The 27212-nt window shown below is 36.0% G+C and overlaps 1 protein-coding gene across 1 annotated transcript; it reads left to right on the top strand.

Annotated features, from left to right (window-relative positions):
- Positions 1 to 222: 222 nt before the first annotated feature.
- Positions 223 to 26695, top strand: LOC308344307 (chromobox protein homolog 8-like; the record flags this gene model as incomplete). The annotated part of the gene is made up of 4 exons (XM_080805887.1): positions 223 to 283; positions 392 to 532; positions 5018 to 5123; positions 26104 to 26695. The coding sequence occupies 4 exons, from the start codon at positions 223 to 225 to the stop codon at positions 26693 to 26695; spliced, it is 900 nt and encodes a 299-aa protein (XP_080662013.1).
- Positions 26696 to 27212: the final 517 nt, after the last annotated feature.

Genomic DNA, 27212 nt, shown 5'->3' with positions numbered 1-27212 from the left:
AGCTGGGGGCCACCTGTGTTCAAAATTTTTAGATAGGAGTTTGGGTAACCCAGCACATTTTTATATTTGTGTATGTGAGAACTTCTGCAGCCATTAGCTAAGTGGTAGAGGACAGTGGCAAACCTGGTAGGCAATGCAAGACTGAAAATGAATAGTGACCCTCAATCTATAGAAGGTTTTGTATCCCAGAGCTCAGGCAAGTTGGGGTTACTAGACGTGACAATGAGTCCAGGACCTAAGTATAGGCTGAAGTTTTTGCAAAATCCACAACCAGAAGTGAAAGGTAAGTGATGATTCAGAGATCAGCAGACCTAAACTTGAGGCAATGCTGCCCCACCTCTGGGCAACTGGGAGTGGATCAGTTAAATGGTATGATTCGAAATTCGGGTAGATTCTGAAAATAAAGAGCTAACAGTTTGTATTGTTTGTAGCATGATATGCGCGGAACTTGCCAGCACTTGGAAAATAATGGCTATCTTACCATACCAAACGCTGTCAAATTTTGTGGAGGTGAAGAGTGAGTCTGAAATTGGTATTGTATGCATTTGTATGAAGTGAGCACGTTCCTCATGTTCACATGTGAGAACTTTACAAAATAATAACTAATGTCAACATTAACATTATCTTGTAAAGCTATCAGACTACTATTTTACTACCACTTCCACAAGTGTATTATTATTTTCCACATTTATGAACATGGAAAACAAGGCCAAGCATGGTAAAAGAACTTGTCCAAGATCCCACAGCCAAGAAGTGGCAACATTTTTACAGAAATCAAGATTTTCTGGTTCGAGGCTTCTGTTTTTTCCACCATCCACACTGCCTTTGGGATAGGCACGCTGGATGACTTTCAAAATGCTGAGGGTGCCTCAGATGTCTCTTCTTACTTTAATTAAAATAAAAGACATACATAGTATATGTTTTCCTTCCTTGGAAATAGCTGAAGTAATTTTGTTTTTCCTCCCTCACTAGCCCTGAAGACGGTTTGCCCTTGGTCTGACCACACAAATAACAGTTCAAGAAAAACAAGCATTTTTAAAGAAGTTGAAGTAACTAAAAACAGGGATAAAAATGGAAACTCTTTTTGGAAATAAGTGTATCACTTACCCTTCGGTCAGCTAGACTATGGGTACCTATATTCACTGCATTTGATGGCTTTCCGGCTTAATAGAATCGTTAAGCAAAGCTGAGATTGTAAAGCAAAGCTGAGGTCGAAAAGCAAGTTGGCGCACACAAGTTATGATAATGTCTAAGTTCTACTTTAATTTTTTCATTTTCTTATTGCCCTGTAAAATGTTGGCTCCATAATTGAACTTAAAAAATAATGAAAAGTGCCATTCATTGTGTCTTGTGGCTTCCTGAGAGAACTGTGCAGCTCTTTTATAAATCACTGTTGATTGAAAGAGCATGTTCTACACAAGTACCTACTACAGGAAGACAGGAGCTGCAAAGCAAAAAGAAATATAAAGCATTTGATATAGAGCGCACATATTTTCAAACACTTTCTCGTAGTTCTTATCCCCTCTTGGTAAATGAGTAAAACACTTTTGTTGCATCATTTCTTGGTCATAGATATTTATTGAGACCCGATTATGTGCCAGGGACTATTTATAGCCACCAAAGGCCCAGTTAGGAATGATGTAGGTAAGGTCTTCGCGTTCTTAAAGTTCACATAGTAGAGGAGAAAAAGGCTTGGTGAACCAAGGCTCACTATACGTATAGTAACCACAACTCAAGCTCTTTTGACTGACTTCCTGGATTATCCACACTCCTCATCCTCTCTGTAAAAATTCAGTGGTATCTGCCCGTGGTGCCCAGAATATGGTGGGAACATGTTCCTCAACGTACTCACCCGCCTCTGCTTCAAGGTCTGGGCTGCTTACCAACAATCGGTTTCGTTTCTTTGCCAAGCTACTTATTGTAGTCACATGTCTCTATAAACATGTTTGTTAACATATATAAATATGCTTAAATATTCTAATTAAATTCTATGAAAATGAATAAAATGAAATTGCAAAAAGAGTGTTGTTCATATTAAAAGCTCACTGGATGGCTTTGGAATGATTGCTTCCAACTTTTTAGTCAAACTATGAGTGAGCAAAACAAGTGTAAAAGATTGGCAGAAAGAAAATATTTAGAATGATTTGTCAAATTGCCTCCCAAGTTTCCCCGTTTTTTCCCATTATTTTACAAAACACAAAGCTACCAGTTGAAAGCAATGCATTATGGTTTTTTTCTTATATTTCTTTTTGTTATGGTAGAATACATATCACATAAAATTGACAATTTTAACCATTCTAAAATGTACAATTCATTGGCATGAAGCGTGTTCACAGCATGTGCAATCCTCATTAATATCTAGTTTCAGATGTTTTTCATCACCCCCCAATGGATAATTCATACTATTAAGAGGTAACTCCCCATTATATTCCCCTCCCAGAACCCAGCAAACATTAGTCTATTTTTTGTCACTGTGGATTTGCCTATTCTGGATATTTCATACAAATAGAATTGTACAATATGTGGTCTATTATATGTTGGCTTCCTTCACTTTGCATAATGTTTTCAACATTCTTTCATGTATTGCATGTATCAGTACTTCATTCTTTTTTATAGCTGAATAATATTTTACGGTATGGCTATATACCACATTTGTTTATACATTCATTTTTTGATGGACATTTGGTTATTTTCCCCTTTTGGCTATTGTGAATAGTGCTGCTATGAACATTTCTGTACAAATTATTTGTTTGAGTACCTGTTTCCAAGCCTTTTGGGTGTATTTCTAGGAGAGGAATTACCAGGTCTTAGAGTAATTATATGTTTAATATATTGAAAAATGATTGCTTGTGTTTTGATGTTATAGCTAAGGAACAGTTGTCAATCTAAGTTCATGAATATTTGTTCCTTGGGATCAGAATAATACTGGCTATAAGGAATATTTTAAGAAATGTCTCTTTCTCCTCTATTTTTTGAAAAAGCTTCAGGATGATTTGTATTAATTCTTCTCTAAATATTTCATAGAATTCAATATAGGTATTTTCAGATCTTTTTAAATTTCTTCTTGAGTCAGTTCTGATAGTCTTTGTGTTTCTAGGAATTTGTCCATTTCATCTAGGTTATGAATTGGTGATGGTATTATCTCATAATTCCTTTTATTTCTGTAAGGTTTGTAGTAATGTTCCTACTTTCATTTTTAATTAGTTACCAGTGCCTTCATTCCTTTTCTCTTAGTTGGTCTAGCTAAATATTTGTTAATTTTGTCAATCTTTCAAGGAATCTAATTTTGTTTTCCTTCATGTTCTTTTGTCATTTTCCTATTCTCTATTTTATATATCTCCTCACTAATCTTTCTTATTTCCTTTCTGCTGCTAGTTTTGGGTTTAATTTTCTACTCTTTTACTCATTCCTTAGAGTGTAAATAAAGTTACTTTATTGATTTGAGATCTTTTATTCTTTTTTCTATAGGCATTTACAACTACAAATTTCATTCCAAACAGTGGTTTCCCTGAATCCCCTTAAGTCTGGGTATGTTGCATTGTGCTTTCATTCCTCTCAAGGTATTTTTTTACTTTCTTTGTGATTTCTTCTTTGATGCATTGGTCATATAAGAGTGTATTTTATTTCCACATATTTGTGAATTTTCCAGTTTCCTTCTTTATTGATTTCTAATTTAAGTCTATATAGTAAGAGAAGATGCTTTGCATAATTAAATCTTTTAAAATTTACTGAATTTTATGTTCCATGTGCACATGAAGAGAAAGTGTATTTTACTGTTGTTGGTGAAAGGTTTTATATAGACATTGTTCAAATCCTCTTATTTTTTCTTTCCTTTTTTTTTTTAAAGGATTTTATTTATTTGAGAGAAAGAGAGAGAGCACGAGTGGTTTGAGGAGGGAGATGGAGATGGAGAGGGAGAGAGAGAGAAGCAGACTCCCTACTGAGCAAGGAGACAGATGCAGGACTTGATCCCAGGACCCTAGAATCGTGACCTGAGCCAAAAGGAGACGTGTAACTGACTGAGCTAATCAGGTACCCTCTTTACTTTTTTTTTTTTTTTTGATTTATTTATTGGACAGAGATCACAAGTAGGCAGAGAGACAGGCAGAGAGAGAGAGGAGGAAACAGGTTCCCTGCTGAGCAGGGAGCCCTATGCGGGGCTCGATTCCAGGACCCTGGGATCATGACCTGAGCCGAAGGCAGAGGCTTTAACCCACTAAGCCACCCAGGCGCCCCCCCTCTTTACTTTTTATCATACTTTCTTTCTGCTCCTCAAGCTGGATAATTTCATTTGCCCTGCCATCAACTTTGCTAATTCTTTCATCTCATTGCTCAAATCTGCTGTTGGACCTCTTTAGTGTATTTTTCATTTCAACTATTGTCGTCTTCTGCTCCATAATTTCTACTGCATTCTTTTTCATAATTTCTCTTTATTGAGTATTCTTTGTTTGCTGAGCCATTGTTTTCCCATTCCTTTAATTATATGTGCATTGTTTCCCTTAGATACTTGAGCATATTTAAGAGAGTTGATGTAAGTAAAGTTTTTATCTACTACATCCAATATCTATTCTTACTCAAGACAGTTTTTGTTCAACATTTTTTTCCCCTATGTTCGGTCCATATTTGCTTCTTTGCATGTTTCACAACTTTTTGTCAAAAAGTGGACATTTATGATGTGCGAACAAAAAAGAAAAAAAGGAATTAAAAAATTACTGTCCAAGTCTTCTCCTATTGGCTCTGTGTTGTAGCATTCCTTAAATACTTCTCCAGGTCATTTACAACTTTCTTAGTCTATACTTCCGGCTTGCACTATCCTCAAGGTCAGCTACAGTTAAAAGTTTATGATCTTTTCTGAGGATGTGTCTTATTCTGCGCATGCTGTACATTTGTACGTCCCTTCGTATACACGGAAATTTTTCAAATGTCCTTTTCTCCCCAAAACACCTCACTGTTCAGCTTTTCCTCCCAAGCTTTTGGCATGTCTGTTGTTTATCCCTACTGTTCTTTTTCATACTAGGCAGCAGTGGCTTGTTCATTTGGCTTTTATCGTTTTTGAGGGCTGTGTTACTGTTCAGCCTTGTAGAGTTCCGAGTTAGGCAAAACAAAGGGAGACTCCCAGTCAGGTAAAACCAGATAAGCACAATTCCTTGGGAACAAAGCCTCCTCTGTTGCCTCTGGAACCAGGTGCCTACAGTCGGGACAAGTTGTCATCTACAGGATCACTGGTGCACCAGGGCAGAGGGTGGATCGAGGTTAGTTAAACTATCTGATCTTGTTTCAGTGACCTTTCTCCTGGTTAAGCATCCTCTCAGTTGTGCAAACCATTGACTATCTTCCTGCATTCCAGTGAGGTTAGTTTTGACAGTTTTTGACAAGTGTTTAGGTGTTTCTGGGGAGCAATGGTCCCAAGATGTCCCTACTCCAACATTTTCACTGACTTCACCCTGTGGGTATTTTCTACACAACAAAGACAGTCTGGATGCCAAAGTGGACCCTTAGCCAAAGGAAAAGTCCTGACCTGAAATTAAAGACTGAAAAATAAATACATATTTGAATTTACATTAAATAAAATGTTGATATATAATTTTTAATTCCTTCCTGGATCTAGCTTTTTCTATTTCCCAAATGTGAGTCTTTAGGCATGAGGTAAGAGAATTTTTGTTATTATATTATCAGTTAATCCTCACAAGGGTTATATGAAATTGGCAGAAGAGATAGAATTATGGCCACTTTAAAAATAAAGAATTACAGGCTCTAAATCCTTAAGTAATATGCCTAAGGATATATATCAGGAAGCTTCAGAAAGTAGAGCAGTAAGAATAAAGAATTCTGAGACCCTATTTTACCTCAGGCTTTTTGCATACATTAACTCATTTAATTCTCACAACAATTTGAAAGTTAATTTGCATCAAGTACAATGGTGGTGATCAAGAGTGGGGATGCAGGGTTATAGAAAAGGGATTTGAATCCAGCCTTCCCTGACTCTGAAGTTCAAGTTCTATCTATGTGTGAGGCTGCTGCTCAAGGAAGAATATAGGAATGTGGGGGGCAGGGCGTGGTGGTGAACAAGAAGGGGGAGTCTCAGATCAAGATATGGCATTTGTGAGTTATATGAATTTTAACAAGTCACTTTGTCCCTGGGTCATCTCCAATTAATTAATATAAGGGGTTCAATCTATATATATGAGTTCATAAGAACCCTTAAATTGGTAACATTGATTAACATGGGTTTTTTCCTAATAAAAATGCAGCATCCATTAAAACTACTGTTTGATGTTATTTACTAAGATTATACCTATATCTACCTATGACGAAGAAATTCCACTCCAAGTGATGTAAGTGGTATTCTACAAAGGACCTGTCCAGGAATATATATAGCAGTTCTTTTTAATTTTCATATTTATATGAATGAATTTCATGAACATAGTGACAAAGCCAGACACAAATATAGGTCAATATGTGATACTGCATGGTTTCATTTATATGATGTTCAAGAACAAGCAAAATTAATCCACGATGAAAAAAGTCAGAATGATGGTTATCATTATCTTGGTGGTGTTGCAGGTGGGTATCCATTAGGAATGGGCCCTAAGGAAGTTTGTATGGTGCTGGAAATATTCTACACATTGATCTCATTGGTGGTTCTCTGTTGTATCCATATTTAAAAACTCACTATGCGGTATGTTTAAGCATTGAGCATCATGCTCTATGTATGCTATATCTCAAATTAAAAATTTTTGAAAAAAATAAATAATGTCTTCCTTAGATTATGATAGGAAAAATCTAATGTCTTTTACTATCTTGCCCGATAATCTGGGTAGTATATCTAACTGTATTTTTAAATATTATTCTTATTTGGATATTTATTACTAATGTATGAAATAGTGGACCATCAAAACAATAACATTTGTGACTTCTTGAACTGGCAATTGATTCCTCTCTACCTCTTCTGCTCCAATAGAATTCAATTCACAATCATAATAATTTATGCTAGTTTAGATAAAATTATGCTGTTGCATACCATATATGCAAGAAATAAGCTTGATTAACATAACCTGCAATTAGACTAATAGCTAAATGCTTTTAATATTTTCAAGTTGAGAAGACCAATCAATACTTTGTAGAAACCACTAATTAATGAGATTTTCTTATCTGAAGCCTTTAGTTGATTTTCCTTTATTAAGGAACACATATCATTTCTATGGCAACTGAGTATTTTTCCTGTCTGTAAATGGATTCCATTCCTATTATTAAAAAGACATGACATGAAAAGAAACTCACAATTATTTGTTCAGTCTATAGTCCTGTGTAATATATTCTGCATTAAGTCATCTTTAACCAATATTGGAAGCTTCTGTGTCAGTATGTCAGGCAGTATTTGGCATGGACGCTGTAGCAAGAACCCAATATATCCATGTCAGAAAATAAGAGAATGTAAAGTTCACTAATGTTCTGGATGATTTCAGCATGTATTGGCTACAGAGTCAGTGGAAAATAAAGTATCTTCTTTCTGCCTCACTTCTATTTCCCTATGGCAGCATGTTTCCATAAATGAGTAACAGATATGCTAAAATGAAGCTCTGTCATGTAATAAGACTGGGGAACTCTGTATTGAACAAAATATAAAAGAATTACCAGGGTCTTTAATCAGTTAATGTCCACTGTAAATCTGAAGGAGATTTATAGTGCTTTCTAAGTTTATTGGACCATGAAAACATCTTATGGAATAAAATTTTCAGAAAAATAAATATTTTAAAAGTTTCATTCTTCATTTATATTCAAATGGTTCTTTACCATCTCCCTTTGTCTGTTCTACCTTCACAAAGTTTGTGTCTATCACATATCAGCCTTGTATGCTAATTAATAAAGGTAATTGTAAACTAAATTTAAAGTATGAAAAGAATTGTGGTTTGTAAGCAGTTTTTAGTGGGGTAATTGTTTTCCCCAAAAGAATCATAAGTGAAGTCCCAAAATAAAAGGACAAAGTGGGGCTGCCTTTTTTGATGTGACGGTTGAACCCGCTATTCAACCTGCCACTCCTCCCACACACCACCATTCACCATTCTGACACTCTTATGTGAAAACCTACACTTCTAAACACAAGGCCAAGAAAGCAATGACTTCATCCAAACTGTTCAGTTTCAGTTTAAGGAGCTGATGTGTTGAGAGTGACCTGCAACCTGAAGGTTGCTGAGGATGTTGATGGTAGTACAGGGAGGAGAATCCAAGAGCTCCATTGCACTTTTCATCATCTCTTCCTGGTACATCATTTTATATAAAGCACCATGATATGTAAAACTAAATGCAAAACATATTCTTCTTAGAAAAAGAAAGAATTATTTATTTTAATATGTAATTTTACATTCTTAAAGCATTTCAATAGAAGTAATTTTTCATAAGACAACTTTGTGGTAAGCAGTTTACAACTACTTCAATCCTTGTGATTGCTGGAAGTTATTTTCTACTTCTTAAAGTCTGTATTTCAGGAAGAGCTACATTGAAACACTAAGTGAAGATAACTTTTCCAATCAATTCAATGGTTTCAGTATTAATAATTAGAATATTTTATAACCATCTCAGAATTACTTAAATAATGGCTGAAAGTTCTCATAACTATTTTCTCTACCCAAAAGGGACTGCAAATAATTTTTGTTTAATCGCTGTGGAATTAATAAGACATGTTGGGTAATTTTTTCTTCCCATCCTGGTGCCTTGGAAGTCCTGTCCTGTACAATGCTAAAATAATAGAACTGAATCTGTACTGTAATGGAGAAAAGCAAGGAAGACTCAATTAGCATAATTATACATTGCAATTACGCCATGAGAGTAGGCAGTATTAACAAGGAAGCGTGTGTTAGCTTTGTAAATATTTCACTCTGATGTTGGAGGATCTGAAATATCACCAGCTCCATCCCTTCCACATTCTCCTCATGGACCTCCAGTGCCAAATGGAAATAATTGACTCTGAGAATCAAGACCTGAGGGAAAGGAGAAAGCCATCTATTCATAAAAATACTAAAATTCTAACAGTATCTTGCTGTATGTGGCTGAAAGTTTTCAGTTTGACAGAAATGGATATTGCTGTCTCTAAGAACTCATTATTTTGATACTATATTTGCTTTCTCTCTGACAATTTGACTTTTTATAACCTTGTTCTTCTGTGGTATTTCTCTTGTTAATTGAATTGTGCACTTTATTCCTCACCAGAAACAAACTCTCTATCACTTGGGATATCATTTAGCTACCATCTCTAAGTATGTTAAAAAATTAATGGTCTTGTGTTTTCCAAGCACTCAACTTCATTGAAATAACTGCATAATACTGGTTTCTCACCAATAGTGTTATACAAGTTTATGGTGTCTAAAGCAAATTATCTTTAAAGGAATAGACACAGTGGCATGATTTATATACTATCTGGGACGATGAAACACATTTCCACTTCATTAATGAAATCTCAATGCATATGGACTGGACTAATTTGTTTTGCTAATGAAAGATGAGGGAATTAAAATCTCTGTGGGGGTAACGTAAGAGACTGTCAGTTAAAGTATTAAAAAAATAGTCAATATTTTAAAGAAATCATTCATTATAAGTCTGGAACTAGAGAGATAAAATCCTATAAGTTAAAATGTAATGCTTAAAATTTAAACCCATAACTATAATAAATTGTCAAAATTTATACAGCTGATTTGATTTTGTGTTATATTAAATTTCTCAGTATAACAAAATAGCAGTGATTAACCTAACACTATTCTGATCACCCAAAATAATTAATGGAATTGAATTATTGTTCTTTAGTTGTATAGAAAAACAATTCATAAGGAAAATAAGATTCATTTAAAGGCCATGGGCAAAAAGTTCTTCCACAGATTAAATTCCATTATAAATGTATCATTAATGTATTTTCAAATTCACTAATGTAAGATAGTGTTTCATGAAATTTACCCTATAAGTTTACTTTGGATTGAGATATTTTCATAAAATTAAAACATGATCGGATGAAATAGGATGTGATCATTTATTATAGCACACAAAATACTGACCTTTAGGTTATTTGGGGAAAAAAAAACACAATTCTTACACAGAATCTTCTCAATTCTATGAAAGATTTTCTTTCACACACTAATACACATTCTTAAAAATGAAGAACAGATTATATTTGAGCCCTTAGTCTAGAATCAAGACTCTAGATCTAGACTCTTGATGGACATTTTCCTGCATTCAGTGGCATTAGCTATTATGTTGTCTTCATTTTGAGCTAAACTGAAAAGATTTTTCATTCTTTCATTTACTCAGAAGCATTCATTGAGTATGTATTAGGTTCAACATACTGAAAGAAATCTAAAGGTAAATAAAGCAGCTTTCTTGACTTGATAGTAAAATACCTGAGTCATGAACATAATAATTCTGATAGAGAGTAGATGATCTTTGCTGTAGGAGGGATGCAAAAACAGAACACTCTTGATGTGGGGATTGCTTCTGGCTGAGAGTTTCAAAGTCGACTGCAGTGGAGGAGGTGTGTTTGAGGAGAACCATTAATGGAGATAGACATGGGCATCTTAACTGGATGAAATGTCTTGAGAACAGTCACATGGGCAAAAGATCTGGGAATGTTTAGGAAAAAACAAATATTTAAATTTAAATAGTTCTCTGAGATTATTGATAGCAGGTGATAGATTAGAGATAGGTTGTGGAAGTCCCTGAGAGTTAGCCTGGAAACAATGAACATTTATTCATTTATTTTTTTAGTAGTAGGGAATTACTAAAGGTTGGAGAAGAGGGGAGAAGATCAGAGCTCTGCTTTAGGAAGATGACTCTGGCTGCTGATGTCACACATAAATAAAATCCTATCAATCCTCTGATTTGAACCCTCCAGTGGCCTCCCTTCTTCTACCACTCTCTTTACTCATAAACTTGACCCATACTGGAATCCATACCAATCCATGGTTTGGATGACATACCAAAGTGTGTGACATACCTGTCACAATTTCAGCTTCATATCTTTTGCTCTGGCCACTTCTTCAGCCTTGAATGTTCTTCTCTCATACAGCCACATGGCTCACTCCATCCAATTATAACTTTCTGCCCCATCACTTTCCCAATGAGCTAATTTGACCACTTTATTAACATTATAACATTCTTTCTCACAAGGATCCCTATCTTGGAATCACTACTGTAGAAGGCCTCACATATCATAAACACACTCAAAATAGATTTTTTAAGATGCCCATGGGTTCTCTGTCACTTGAGAACCAGCACTAGTTCTTGTACACTACCTTAAATGTCTAGTCTTATGACAAGCACCATTTAGACTAGTACCTGTGTCTGAATGAGCTTAAAATATATCTGTTGATTTGCTTGTCATCCCTCATCTCCCTCCCTGACATTTCCATCAATAAAAGATTCGTTTGAAAAAAAAAAACATATATATACACATATTTTTTTTTTCAAAAAAAAAATATATATATATCTGTTGAGTCACTGAAAATATCAGATACAGATGTTGTTTCAGAATAGAAGATGAGCAGAACACTCAAATAAGAGAAAAGACAAATTCATTAACTGGGCAAATATTTTCTTTTAAATACAATGAATATTGTTTCTGGTATAAAGAAATGTATTTGTCTAGTGGTGGCCAGCATCCATTTTTTTTTAACTTAAATCCAATTATCCAACATATAGTACATCATTATGTTCAGACATAGAGCTCAATAATTCATCAGTTGCTTATAAGATCCAGTGCTCATCACATCAAGTACCCTCCTTAATGCCTATCACTCAATTACCCCATCCCCTGACGCACCTCCCTTCCAGCAGCCCTCAGTTTGTTTCCTATAGTTAAGAGTCTCTCATGGTTCGTCTTCCTCTCTGATGTCTTCCCATTCAGTTTTCCCTCCCTTTCCCTGTGGAATATAAAAACAATGCAGAAGCATCCATTTTCTTGCTTTGTTTTCTAATTTGTTGTTCCAGAGATACTCACAAATTGGCAAATTTTACAAATGGCAGTTCAGAAAGTCTGCAATATTAAATAATTCATAATACTCTAAAATTTTGTGTATTTGTATATATCTATATATATTTACGTATATATATATAATCCTGACAACATTTGTGAAGTGTAGTATGGATGGATGGATGGAGAGATTGCTTTAAGAATTTATGGAAGTTAGGGGCACCTGGGTGGCTCAGTGGGTTAAAGCCTCTGCCTTCAGCTCAGGTCATGATCCCAGGGTCCTGGGATTGAGCCCCATATCGGACTCTCTGCTCTGCAGGGAGCCTGCTTCCCCCCCCCCACCTGCCTCTCTGCCTACTTGTGATCTCTGTCAAATAAATAAATAAAATCTTTAAAGAAAAAAAAAAAAAGAACAAGGATTCTAAAGCAATTTAAGTGCTATGATAGTGTGTGCAGAATACAGTGGAGGAAAATCACTGTGGGACTAGTTCCACCTGAGGTAGGGGAGCAGGAAAAACTCACAGGTCATTGGTATTTAAAGTGAGTCTTCTTAAAAAAAAATAAAAATAAAAAAATAAAAAAAAAGAATTTATGGAAGTTAAAATACAGAAAGTTATATGATGAAATCAAAATATCTCATAATATTTTTGCTTACCAACAATTTACCTTATATGTCCAATTATTGTGTTTGAAATGATACCTAAAATTTTTTTGTTCATTTCAGATTTAAGTGTGGCTTTAAGTTGGCTTTTGACAAATCTTGCTGCTCCTGTCTGAACAAAGTAGTTTCTCCAAACTTAAGATCATTAAACAAAATTATCTAAAAATTTAAATGGCTTTGTAATGGTTGCCTAATTAGGCATTACTATCAGTAGAACACAAATTATATAAAAATCTTTATTTTTACCAAGACAATTAGTGATTTTGTTAAAATGAAGGCAATAAAAGTAAATTTTATGGAACAAATGTGTAATAAATTATGATTATGTTTGTCTTTTTGAAGTTACTCATCTCAATATCAGTGCCTCTTCAACAAAACATCCATACATATCAATAAAAATTAAGTATTTTTATTAGTTTTAATAAAGTCAAAATCATTGCTTAATACATTTACAATTTTTTTATTATGAAGATATTCTGTCAAGAAGAGAAGATAGAACATAATTCATAAAATAGTTTGTTTGCTGTCTCTTTTTTTAAAAATTTTGGTTTGTTTGTTTTTTTCTGATTTTTAAGTATTTAAGTATAAGGTATGAGAGCTTCCATTTGTACCCTTGCACTGGTCTTTCAGAAAAGAGAGATTAGTCTATGTACTTCCTAAAGAACTGCACTTCTTTCCTAAGAATCTTGAGAGATATGGGTATATGTATATGAGGCCTTGAGAAACAGTCTTTTGGAAGCAAAACAACAGAGGCAGTCTATTATCTGTTTCTGTGTTTGCTTTGAAATAAAGACAAGTCACAAGACTCCACGAGGGCCTGAGCTTTAAAATAAGCAAGTGTCATCACCACAGATCAGCAAATCAAAAAATAAACATTTACTGTAGAGAAGGGAAGTAATATTTACGGACTGTACCAAGCCCAATTCTACTCTGAATTATAATGTGATAGGAACAATTCTAGGTACAATATACATGTGATCTAATTAACAGTAAGGAAACACTAGGAGTGATTGCTCCCATTTTAAAGAAGAGAAAACACAGTTTTAAAAATGGCAAGTAATCTTCTAGGAGCACTGCCTGCTTGTCTCACCTGAGCCTCGTTATTTCTTAGTCCTCTTTCTTCGTTTTCCTTCTGTTCCTTCCGTCTTAGAGTTGTCCGCTTCTCTTCTCCTCTCTCTAGATGTCTCAATCCCAAAAGATCCTTCTCCTACAAGTTTAACTGTATTGCAATGGCAAGAAGCAATGTTTCTGACTCCCTTTGTTCTTTCTGATCCCCCAAAAGACCACTTTCTTTTCAGATTTTAAGGGCTTAAATGTGAATCATGAAGGAGAGGTAAAAAACTGATAAAATGGATAAAAGGGGACAGTCTACAAAATTTCTGAAAATTTTTGCTGTCTTCTTGCCAAAGTGCCTGGTATATAGTTATTTTCTATAAGGCACAGCATGTTAAGCTTCTGTTCTTTTTTTTCCCCCTCTCTTAATGAGCTTCAACATTCTTGCCTTTCTTGACACTGTTCCCTTAACCTTCAATCATCGTTTTTAGGAAAAGGCCACTACGTAACATTTCTCTTTTTGGTGGATCTTCTACCTAGGGTGAAAAATTCCATCAGAGAAAACTACATACTAATCAATACTGGCAATATAATCAGTGTTTCTGTTGTCTCAGGTGGGCTGTTTGCATCTTGGTGAAATTTTAAGCCAAGTGATTTCAAGTTCACCAAGCCTCCATCTTGTCTGAGAATGAGCCTTCTGAGCATTTCCTGTCACACAAAGAATCTGTGGCAGCTCTGGGGTCAAAGTTGAATCTATCAAATCCCAAGGCTATTCTCTTTCTACTACAGCCCAAGCTCTCTTGTGTTGATCCTCTTCAGTCCCTCAGTCAGCATGAGTGTCTGTGGCCCAGGTGACTGACCACTGCTGACAGTCTGTATGTACTTTGGTTCTCAGGTCTACAGCGGGATACACTGGAACACACAGACGGTCTCACAGAGGTCCTCCCATTAGTCAAGGTATACTGAAGGATAGTCACCTATGAATGCTCTTAGGTTCACATGTAGGAAGCCAGCTCCTAAGCATACAGAAAGCATGAGGGACAGATGGATAGACAGCAAGGGGGCAATAACAAGTCTTTTTGAGTATCTTCTATTTCTAGCATATATCAGAGTGCCGTTCCATGGTGAAATTGAAGGTTAGGGAGTTTTACCTGTGCTGACACCGCAGGGATGGTTATGCCTGAGTGTGTGGGCAGGAGCCAGCCCACTAAGTTACGATGATCCTGTCTTGGGCTCAGCCATGGAATTTGTAAATGTTCAAGTAGCATTTCTTGAGAGTCTGTTTTAATTTTTGAGCTTTCTCAGAAACTATGGTTTGAGCATTAACTTGAAAATCCAATGTTTCAAATTTATTCAAAAAACTTGAAGGAGGGGTGCCTGGGTGGCTCAGTGGGTTAAAGTCTCTGCCTTTGGCTCAGGTCGTGATCCCAGGGTCCTGGGATCAGGGAGCCGGCTTCCCTTCCTCTCTCTCTGCCTGCCTCTCTTCCTACTTGTGATCTCTGTCTGTCAAATAAATAAATAAAATCTTAAAACAAAAACAAAAACAAAAACCTTGAAGGATACTTTGAACTGTTAATTATTTTTTCTTCTTTTTAAGAGATTAGGTCATAAGGTATTCATGTGGGTAGTCTTTTTCGTAATAAAATTAAACTGTAATATAGTTAAAACAAGAAATCACAGGCCTAGAGAGGCCTGGGTTCAAATTCTGACTCTGTTTTATTATGTGACATTGTGTAACTTATACCCTAAAGATGATGTTTCTTTTTTCGTTTGTTTGTTTTGTTTTTGTTTTTTAAGTTATTTTTATTAACATATAATATATTATTTGCCCCAGGGGTACAGGTCTGTGAATCACCAGGCTTACACATTTTGTAGCACTCACCATACCCTCCCCAGTGTCCATAATCCAACCATCCTATCCCTACTCCTCCACCCCTCAGCACCCCTCAGTTTGTTTTGTGAGATTAAGAGTCTCTTATGGTGTGTCTATCCCTCCTGATCCCATCTTGTTCAATTTTGTCCTTCCCTACCCCCTCAATCCCCTGCCCTGCCTCTCAAATTCCTTATATCAGAGAGATCATATGATAGTTGTCTTTCTCTGATTGACTTACTTCGCTCAGCATAATACCCTGTAGTTCCATCCACTACATCCAAAGACAGCATCCAAAGATGCTGTCTCTTTAGCTATAAAATAACAATCATTATATAACTTCTAAGAATTTTGTAAAAATAACATATCCAAGTGCTTAGTACAGTGTGTCTAGTAAACAGCATCTAGTAAATATTAGTCAAATCTGAATCTGACTCTATTCTGGAGATGAATCAAAATAAAACATTTATAAATAACCCACAATGAGCTAGACATTAAGGTTCTAAAGATGAAAATGTGATGTTTAATAACTTGAAGTTAGTCTTCAAGTTTAATAACTTGAAGTTTACAATGGAAGGCCTGTAACTGAGAATAACGAAACAATTTAACCCATGGTTAGGTGATATTAAGAATTACCTCACTGCAAGTAGTTAGCAGTCAGAACACCAGCTCCCTTCCCTCCCTTCCTCTTGCAGTCTTTAATAGAAATATGCATCACATAGTGAGTTAAAGAAATATGTTTTACTAAATGTAGGACCCTAGGGAGTTTGACTGAGTTTCATGGAGAATTACTTTTGTCTGGAAAGACAAGTCTAGACTGCCTCTTTTCCCTGTGCAAAGACCATCCCTAATCTCATACTTAAATCTTGGATTTTTTTCCCCCATGTGTTTAAGAAAACACAATCCTGTATACACTAACTAATGTGAAGCAAGAGAGGGTTTTCCACATGCTTGAGGCTGTTCTGGCTGAGATCACAAAACTGAAAGTCACGAAGGTAGGATTTTCGAGTGGACGGGCAGACAAGTCAGTCTTGAGAATCTGAACAATACTTAACATTCTTAAGGTGACAAATTTAGCAATTTGCAGATTCAGGTTTATCTAGTTCCTACATATTTTATGGGCAAAGGTCTGTTAACATGAAGTTTTCAAGGGTGAATCAACATCATTAAAGATCCAAACTGCGGTGGACTTGACCAAGAAAGAGTGGGGGAGAAGGTAAATTAGTAATTGAGCGTGCACTGCAAACGTGCAAGGCACCTTTGACTTCTTCCTCTACTTCACTGCAACAGATCAGTTCCTCTTTCCTATTAAGTTTATCTGAGTAATGCTAAGCCCTATTTTCAGAGAGCAGATAATTGCTTTTGGCCCTATAGCTGAGGAATGATCCCTTATCAGATCCAAAAGAGACAGAGGCAGCAGCTGACCTTCCTGGGGATCTAAGCCTTTGCCCACACTGTGCGGACTCCTCTCTCTGCCAGCTTAAGCTAAGTTATGCTTGATAATAAACAATACCAATGTCCCACTGCCTTACAGAAACAATGCTTTTTTCCTCACTTGTGTCTTTTTGGGTCAACTTCAGCTCTAGTCCATATATTTTTCACTCTGGGATCCAGGGTACATTCTATCTGTACATTCTGGTCTTGAAACAGAGGGAAAATAGAGCTGACTCTTCAAACTTCTGCTCTGAAATAGCACAAACAATTTCTTTTTTTTTTCAATTTAATTTAATTTAATTTTTGTGTGTGTGTTCCAAAATTCATTGTTTATGCACCACACCCATTCTATTAAGTTTCATTGGCCAAAGCTGGTCACATGACCAAGACTGCCATCAAAAGGATACCTTCTGATCGTATCCTTTTGATGGCAATATGATCCTCCCACGTAGGAAATAGGATCCTCCCGCAGGGACAAGCCCAATAGAGAGAGGCCAAAATGGAGTGGTGGTAAATATTTTCCAATATTCATATACTGAAAATACTGTAATCAAGCCCTGCTTGAATATTTCTGGATATTCTAAAGTGGGTCGGTTTACCAGGGATCTGTTTTCCTGAGGAATTGTAAGAGAAGAGAGATCTCTGCAGAGAAACTTGGTTCAGTAATGGATTACCTGGAAAAAAGCAGCATAATTGTTCAAACACTGACACTCCTAATTTGGACGGCTAGTTGTAAATCATATTTCTATTACTTCCATATTAGGTGACCATTGGCAAGTTCTTCAAATTTTACACACTTCTTGTCTGTAAAATGGGATTTTTTTTTTTTTTTTTTTTAAAGAAGGAACCTCTTCACATAAAAATTTAAAGATATACAGGACTAGGGTCCATAAAACAGTCTCTCAGCAGTATCAGAACAAAAGCATGTGACAAAGTAGTGTCCTAAGCTCAGTGGTGACAGAGGTTGGGGGTGTGGCATTCTGGCCCTGCACAGCTCCAAAAACCAGCCATGCTGCCTTCTCCTCTGCCAACACTTTCTAGGTTTTAGCAGAGCTGCGTACCTTGGCAGAGTAGCATTGTGGTTGCTGTGGTCATCACGTGAGTGGAGGCTGTGTCTGCAGAGCAATGTGTTAACAATGGCATGGCTGACACAGACAGGGGACTTGCTGTGGAGCCTATAAAATACATTCCTGGTGCTGCAGAAAGGGTGATGAGCAGGCACATTTTGGTAGAGATCACTCATGGAAATTTCAGTGAGAAAATCTTTCATGTTCTTGAAAATTTGAAATCCTTGATGTTACCGCAACATTGTACTCTATGGAAGTGTTTATCTGAAACACTGTTTAAACTCGTTTATCTTCTGTTTGAGAAAAATGGCACCTGCCATCTTTATAATAAGGGCACAATTGAGCTGATAATTAGTTGGAAGTAAATGAAGACCTGATGTTAGAAACAGCTCAATCTCCACAATCAGTAAAGCAACCATCAATCATCCCCCATGAAGGCATCTAAAGAACAGACTGTTTTAAAACTGCATTCTTCACTCATAAGCTGCCAGCTTCCCAGGGGTTGGGCCTTGCTTAGGTCCCTTAGGGTCAGGCTACCCTGAAAACAGGAAAGACAGGTTTTGAGAGCCTTGCCTTCAGAGCCCTGATCTGTCCATCTGGTTTATCAGCCCTTGTAGGAACATCAGTTCTGAGTTTGGAGGTCACACCCTTTGATGATATTCCCTCTGAACCTGTCCTGACATTAAACTCATCCTGGTTTAACTCTCCTCCCTTCCACCCAGTTTTTGGACATTCTTTGATAGACATCTACTCTGGTCTCCTTCCCATTACTAATTGGCCAGCTGTTTCTTGGGCCCCATAACAGAAATCCTGCTCGGAAAGCCATCAGCTCCCCTCTTCTGAATTTTGTCTGCTAAAGTATCTAGGCCAGCTCATTCTGATATTAACCCTTTTGAGTGGTGACAGTCCCTGGAATGTGCCTACAGAAACTGTAGAAGATCCTGTTGGTTATCTATTACAATTTCTAATATTATCCACTTACAGGATTCTAAATGCATGTATACCTATCTACATATATATATACACACACATACATGTATATATACATATATTTTATTATTTATATAATATATTATGTATTATGTATTATAATATGTATATGATATTATTTAATATTTATATGTAATGAATAAATATACATGATAACAATTCTAAAGAGATGGATTTTCAGCAGAAATACAAGGATATTTAGGGTGAATACAGTGAACATGAAAGGCAATTTTACTGTTAACACCTCTCAGGTGCCAATCTGTGATGCTACTCAGTCCACATGAATACATAGAATATGTAGAGGTTAGTGATTAAAATGATTCTATTCTCTGGAGTGGTCTGAACCAATTGTGTGTTTAAAGTTTAAAGGCCTCAGGCTGTAGTAAATGCATAAACACTAAGAGGCAATTATGTGTAAGATAGTCATTAGTATTTTATGAGCTAGTAAAGAGTTACATTAGGCTTCACTTCATGACCAGCTTTCAATTTCAATATGATGATTATACACACACACACACACACACACACACACACACACACATCCTTTATGATATGGAATGTATCATTATATTTGTTTGTGTTTATTTAAGATTATTTTTTGTTTTTTTTTATTTTTTAAGATTTTTTATTTTTTTATTTGAGAGAAAGTGAGAACACAAGCGGGGGAGAGGCAGAGGGAGAAGAAGGTTTCCCTGTGAGCAGAGAGCCCAATGTGGGGCTGGATCCCAGGACCCCAAGATCATGACCTGAGCCGAAGACAGATGCTTAATGGGACTGAGCCACCCAGGCACCCCTAAAATTGTTTAAATTTAATGGTGAAGCTTGCTTTGATTAAAATACATAAATTATTTTTTAAAACTTCAGCTGATATTATTAATCCCTTTTGCAATGCCACTAAAGCTTAATTTATTTGGTTATCATCCTTAGACATTAAATCCCTAAACCTAAGTGACCATTTTTGTTCCATTAATTAAGTTCTTTATTAATAGGAAACTGCTAAGGCTTAAGTTAATGAACTAAGTCACTTGGAGAAAACTCCCCAAAAGTAAAAGACTAATGAAAGGCCAACATAATCATATTTGGGGTTCATTATAAGTGTAATGCTTATAGTTAATGATCTGAACTTTCATTTGGAATTAAACATTGGATTACTGATATGTCCTATTCATCTAAGTCTTGAAAATGACCTTTCTCTTGAAAAAGCACAGCCAAATTACTATTTCCATGTTTGTCTTTGCTCATTGTGCCGCAGTAAAGTAAAAGTTAACAGTACTCCTTATTGGGGAACTCTATAATCTAGCAACTTAAACTACATTTAATGCAATAATGCTTTTAGCATCCCGTGAAATGAAATAGGGCCATGATCATCAATGTTGAAAACAACCTATTTGATACTCTCAGGAAAATACATTTAGACTAGTCTTATTTATAGACATTTTATAGAGGTATCTGTTCTGATAAAACAAATGAGAACAGAAAAGGTATCCCATACATAAAACTTAAAAACATGTTATACTTAAAGACAATTCTAAAATGTAGTGATTTATTTAGAAAATATGTTACAAGTACCTACTACCTGTGTTGTGCTATATTAAGGAATAAAAGTAATCATAAGCTAGTTGAAGAGATAGAAAATAACAAAGAAAGAGTCTGAGCTGGAGCTACTCTCAAAAATCACACTTGTCTATGAATAAAAGCATTTTCCTTTGGCCATAATCAACAGGAGTCTATCAATAGGAGTCTAATAAGATCAATATATGAGTCTATCATACATGCTAATGACACCATGGTTTTCTTATTAATCAGAAATACTCCTAATGGTATAAATGTGTAACTACTAACAGAAAGAAGAAATGAATAAAACTCAGAAATGAAAAAGGAAGGAAGAAATGGACACTCTACAGCACATTTTCTCATGCTCATTTTTGCTTCCTACATACAAATATTTCCAAATTACATCTCCATATGTGTATGAGTTTACCAGGACTGTTCTTGTTTATAAATATCTAGAAGATGTTTATTTCTAAATATCATGGAAAAATGAACTTTCAATAATTTACCCTGTGAAATTTGCTTCTGTTTTTTAAATGTTGATGAGATTGTTTTTTAAAATCACTCCATATGCCCCATAGAAAGTCATATGTTTGAAATTTTAATACTTAGAAAACGTTTCTTCAAAGCTATGAAAGCTCAGTTTTGCTGGTAATCTCTTTCACTCTTTCTCTTTCTGCCTTAAATTCAAGGAAGTTGAGTCAATGTAAAGCTGAGTCACAGAAACTCTCACCTAGGCTTAGCATATTTTCTTCTTGTGCCCATTCTAACTGGTTCCCTCCATTTCTTTGTTACTGACCTGAGGTGTGCTTTCCATTGAATATTTCCCTTCGGAAACTTTTTTTGAAGTAAATAATACACATAAACTAAAGAAGAATAGATTTTTAAATGGATAATATAGTAGAGCTCAGCAAGTGTATACAGTGGGTCACATTCAAATTTAATTTAATGGTAGAAAGAAGGGAAGAGGAGAAGAAAGAAAAAGTGAAATAGCCAAGCTATTTTCCAAGAGACTGAAAAACCATGAAAACTATAACTTATAGTGGTCGATGAAATGCTCTTTTAGGTTCTTACTTTCGGGGGAACAGGGGGTTCTGCTAATATTCAGACCAGCTAAATTCTTTGAAATGTCACTTACCATGAGGACTTTTTTTAAACATCCCATAAGACATGGGATATGAAAATGTTTGATTTTATATCATGCTTTCTCAAGTATTATTCAAAATCAAAATCATATTGGAAGATGATGAAATCTCCAAGTTATCTAGTTAGAAATCCAGAGAGTAAAGCATTGCACAAAACAAATTCTAACAGCAGAAATTAGCATCAAAAAGAACCAAGTGTCAAAGAAATTTATCTTTCTCAAAGACAGAGCAATAAGGCTTCTATGCGCCAAACCAAATCATTCCCCTGCTCTAAACCTCCATGACTCTCCATCATGGATATAAAAAAAAGCACTAAATTCTTTTGCTTGATATTTAACAAGGTCTATAATCTGGCCTACTTTGCATTCTAGTCTTTCTGCTTTCCCGTCACCCCTTTCAACCCTTTCTGTGGATCTTATGCTCTAGAAACACCACAGGACAGGCATTTCTCTGACCACACGGTTTTATCTGGATGCTTTCTCTAATGCCTTTTGTTCTTCAGGGAATGCTCTTCCACACTCCCTCCACCTTTGGTTAACTGTGGCCACTCTTTAGATCATAGGGCTTCTGAAAGCCCTAGGAATCTTCACAAGGGGCTAGTCTCTGCCTTTTTAATCTGTGGATACCGATGCAAAAAGGTGGAACGAGAAGGAATTTTCTCTGGTGGCAGAGGTAGCAGGAGCAAGAGAAATTCCCAAGGTTGCAGTGATGGTAGTGTACTGTGGCATGAACAGGAGCTCATTCTCCAAGCATGATTGGGGGTCTTCCATTGGGTTGCATTGCCTCGCAGCATGATTCTCTAGCCTTCATAGAGATCACTAGGCTCCTCAATATCCTTCTAGCAAGTTCCTCTTTTGATCAAATTCATGGAGTAAGTGTCTGAAGCTAGAGATCCTGGTTTGTAGGAAGTCCATCAAAATCCTTTCCAAAATTATTTAGGGCCTAAGTCAAATTTCACCATTAACTGTGAAATCTTTGTTTTATACTTCTAAATGGAAAGAATGGTCTCTATTCCATAAAAATCCTGTAAATGTAATGTGTATATGTCTTATAAAGCTAATTACCTTCTGCCCAGTATATATTTATTTAGAGGTTTTATATTTAGAACTATAGTGTAGACTCCTCAAAGGCAGAAACTATGCCACATTCATTGTATAACCCACCCACAAAACTCACATAGTAACTCTTAGATAGCAAACTTGTTACTGATTGAAGTGATAGAATAACTCAATACAGGATAAAAGTATTTATGAAACAGTTTTGACTGGACTTATTAAGAGAAGGTTATCCACATAAGTCATATGTATCGCACATAGTAAACACCAAATAATACCATTTTATTAAGATGTTGCATATATATGCACCTATATAGAGATACATAAACATTATATGTATATATATTAATAAGAGTTGACTTCCATACTTGACCTACACAGAATATATATATTATATACATATATACATATATACATATGTGCAGATATTAATATACTAATGATACATTATATATTAATAATTAATATGTAATATATTAATACATGTTAATAAGAGTTGGTTTCCATACTTGACCTACACAGAAACTGGCGCAAAGAAAATTTGCTCTCATCCCATGTGAAGAAAACATACAACCTTAAGTTCTCCCGTTGAGAACAAGGGAGGAATGACTGCCTTTTTAAGAAACTGCAGAGGTGTAGGTCAGCATATTTCTGGTGACCCTAGAGAGATGAGGGAGTGAAGAAAATGTGAAAGTGGTGTTTGTAACAATGCCAAGAGACATTAAGGTGTGGTGGTTAAGAGCATGAATTTTGGCCTTAGGCTGTCATGAATTGAATTATAGTCCTACCATTTTAGAGATACGCAGTCTTGGGTAAGTTATTTAACTACTGGATGCCTCAGTTTCCTCGCCTGGAAAATAAGTACACTGATGGCATCTACTTCATAGGAATTTTATAACAATTGAATATTTTAGTGTACGTTAAACACACAGAGTCACCATAAGTAGCACCTAAAAGATTAAGTATTTGGTAATTGTTAGCTCCATCATTATGTCAAATGCTTTACCTAATCTGGTTTCTGTTCCTTCATCTTTGCCACTTATTACCCCAACAACAGCCTCCCAATGCATCCCTTCATCTTGTAATTCTGCTTTTGGGACAGCTGCTATAGCTTCGGGAGTTTATAGTCCTAGTATATAACACTGGTTCCATAGATGTTGGTGACCTAACCTGGAAAATTAATGGCTATTATCTTCGTGAAAAAGGAACTCATGTTCCAAAGTATTGCTATAAAACTTCATTTTTTAAATGCATTTCATTACAATTAAAGTGATGTGTAGTGGGGTAAAGGAGAGGGACGTGTAATTACAGACGCCAAGTATGGTATGGTTGAGAGATTAATGTGTTTCTCTCCAAAAATGCATAGGAATTTAAGCAAAAGGGAAACAAGTTCTTAAAAAACAATATTCAAAACATTCTAAAATGTTTCCACAAACCTCATTTCCTCTATTAAATAACTCTTTAAGTAATTTGAATTACATAAGAAATTATTGTGGAAGTTGTAAGAAGTAAGTTAAGCTGATTTTACTCTAAGTTAAGCTGACTTAAGAGCATTATTTCAAAAAAGAAAATAATTCTGTTTTCTTTTCCTTTTTTTTAAAAGACAAAAGTGAAAAAAGCTCTTAATTCTACCACACTATGTATAAAAGAATCTGTTACACAAAATTAAAGTCATTACTGACTTTTTGATAGATTTACGGATATAAAATTCATTTTCATCTTATGCAAAATAATTTTGTAACACTCTGAGTTCCAGTTACTATAATGGTAGGACATCGTAATTATAAAAGAACAAATAGTAATTTTATCGTTTGGGACTTCATGTGCTCCTTCTTATTTTCCATCAAGCCTTGGTTAAAGATATTCAATGACTTCCAAACAAGTTTGTCCCATTTCTAATTTTAAATCTTGGTGTTCTGACAATGTTGCAATCTGGTTGCATTTATTGGATTATCTGAGATGTGATGAATATATTATTCAGCAAAAACATGAAAAAATCATATTTTCTTGGTACCACAAACTGTTTTAATACAACCATAATAAGGGATTTGAATTTATTTCAGTTAAAAAAATTTAAGGCGGACCTCAAATAATTGCAGTTTAAGCTGCTATTTTCTGAGCTATTTTAAAGTAAGTATATTGAAATGAAAAATCAAATGTCTTTTGGTAAAAAATACACAAAGAGATTCATTTCACTATTCATTTTCATTAACACTTTCATTACGACATTTTCTTATTTCTATGAGTTTTAAGTAATTTTCCCTCATTATCAACAGGAAATATCAAGCAGAAGTAAATAAATAAATAAATAAATAGGGTTTCTTTCTATGTAAATACCCATACTGAGATAATACAGTTGGGGATTTTACCTTAGAGTCCGTAACTATTATTAAAGTTGTTACTCTCAGTTTGAAAGTGTTGAGCATTAACTTTTGAACCAGAAACATTTGTTTCACGTAGATTTTTATATTGTGAAATGAAATATATACCCTCTAAACTAAAGGTTAAATCTTGAGTAAATATTCAACATAACTGTTTACTGAAAACATCAGAGCATCAGAGGAAGGCAAGACACATTTACCAAGTATCTAGTGATTTTAGAAATTTTATATATGCCAGTTAATGAAATCTTCATCAAATCCTGAGACGTAGAGATCACACCTGTTTTACAGAGAAAAGAGAAAGAGAAGGGAAAAAGCTGAGACCATTAATAGGGATAAGAACTATTCATTCTCACCAGGCGGCTGGCAGAGTTAGGAGTGCACATGAGATTGCCTTGATGTGGATTCAAAACTCATACTCTTTCATTTCATTTTTAAGTTTTGTTTACAGCACACTGATGCATTCCCACGTATGAATTGCCCTTGATCTCACTCAGCACAGTATAAGAAAGACTTATCAAGATGAGATTAGTAATACCAACCACATTAAAGATACCTAGGGGAAGAATTCCATAAATTTAACTAAAAGCAGATACTTTATTGGAGAAAATACTTTGTTTTTGGCTTCTATCGTTAGCCTTTAAATCAGTTATAAGGCTAAAAGTCAATAGCCTTATCTACCCACAGATTCTTTTCCTGTTCACCCTATTCCTTATCTCATTATATGCAGTGCCCTTCATTCTTCCTATTTGAATTACAAATATGAGGGGAAATGAGTTCAAGATGGTAGAGAACCAAGATAAGGAAAAACTCACTATTGAAAAATATGGTAGTGATGGAAATTTAATTGTAATGTTTCTGTGTGATTTGGAATTGAGAACTAGGCATCAGTGTTGAAATTTTGACATAAACTAGCTGGTAAACTACCTCTATACCTCTATAGGTTTCCACACAAGAAGCGAGGCCCCAAGCCCCGGAAGGAGCTCCTGGACCCCTCGCAGAGGCCCTTGGGAGAAGCCAGTGATGGCCTCGGAGATTACCTCAAGGGCAGGAAGCTGGACGAGGCCCCTTCTGGGGCAGGAAAGTTCCCAGCTGGCCATAGCGTGATCCAGCTGGCCCGGAGGCAGGACTCAGACCTGGCCCAGTGCGGTGTGGCCAACCCTAGCCCAGCGGAGGCCACGGGCAAGCTGGCTGTGGACACCTTTCCAGCCAGGGTCATAAAGCACAGGGCCACCTTCCTGGAGGCCAGAGGCCAGGGCACCATGGACCCAAGTGGCCCCCGGGTCCGGCATGGTTCAGGCACCCCCGCCTCTGTGGGGGGCTTGTATCGGGACATGGGGGCCCAGGGGGGAAGGCCCTCCCTCATCTCCAGGATCCCAGTGGCCAGAATCCTGGGGGACCCAGAGGAGGAGTCCTGGAGTCCCTCTCTGACCAACCTGGAGAAGGTGGTGGTCGCCGACGTGACCTCAAACTTTTTGACCGTCACCATTAAGGAAAGTAACACGGACCAAGGCTTTTTTAAAGAGAAAAAATGAATTGCTGGGTGGGTGATCCCAGGACGAGAGAGCAGGAGAGAGAGTGGGAGCGCAAACTTGGCATAACGCTTTTTATTTCTCGGTGGGAGGCAGCCTTCTGGCTGGTCCCGTCCCTAACTTCACACGCCCAGTCCTTCCCATTCCTCCTCCCTCCCCTCAGTTTTGGTTGGAAAGATTATCTCTAGAGTTATATTTTCTATTAGATGTAAATATGTTATTTAAGAAAAAATATCTAAATATATACATTTCAACTCTAAAAAAAAAAAAATCCCTGATCTGACAGGTAAATGTTGTCTATAGCTCTTCTTGGTTAATGATTAAGAAGATCGTATTTGGCTTTAACTCTGTTGTCACAGCATCAACAATGGAGATGAAGCTATCACAAAATAACCATTTAAGATAAGTCATTTAACAATCAAAGAGGTGAGTAAAGAAGAGCATATTGGGGATGCCTGTTTGGCTCAGTCTGTTAAACCCTGTCTTTGGCTCAGGTCATGATCCCAGGGTCCTGGGATCA

This window comes from Martes martes (assembly GCF_963455335.1).
Source record: "Martes martes genome assembly, chromosome: 6".
Lineage (NCBI taxonomy): Eukaryota > Metazoa > Chordata > Mammalia > Carnivora > Mustelidae > Martes > Martes martes.
The sequence above is the reverse complement of the archived record's forward strand: the minus strand, read 5'-3'. Positions and strand labels throughout refer to the sequence as shown.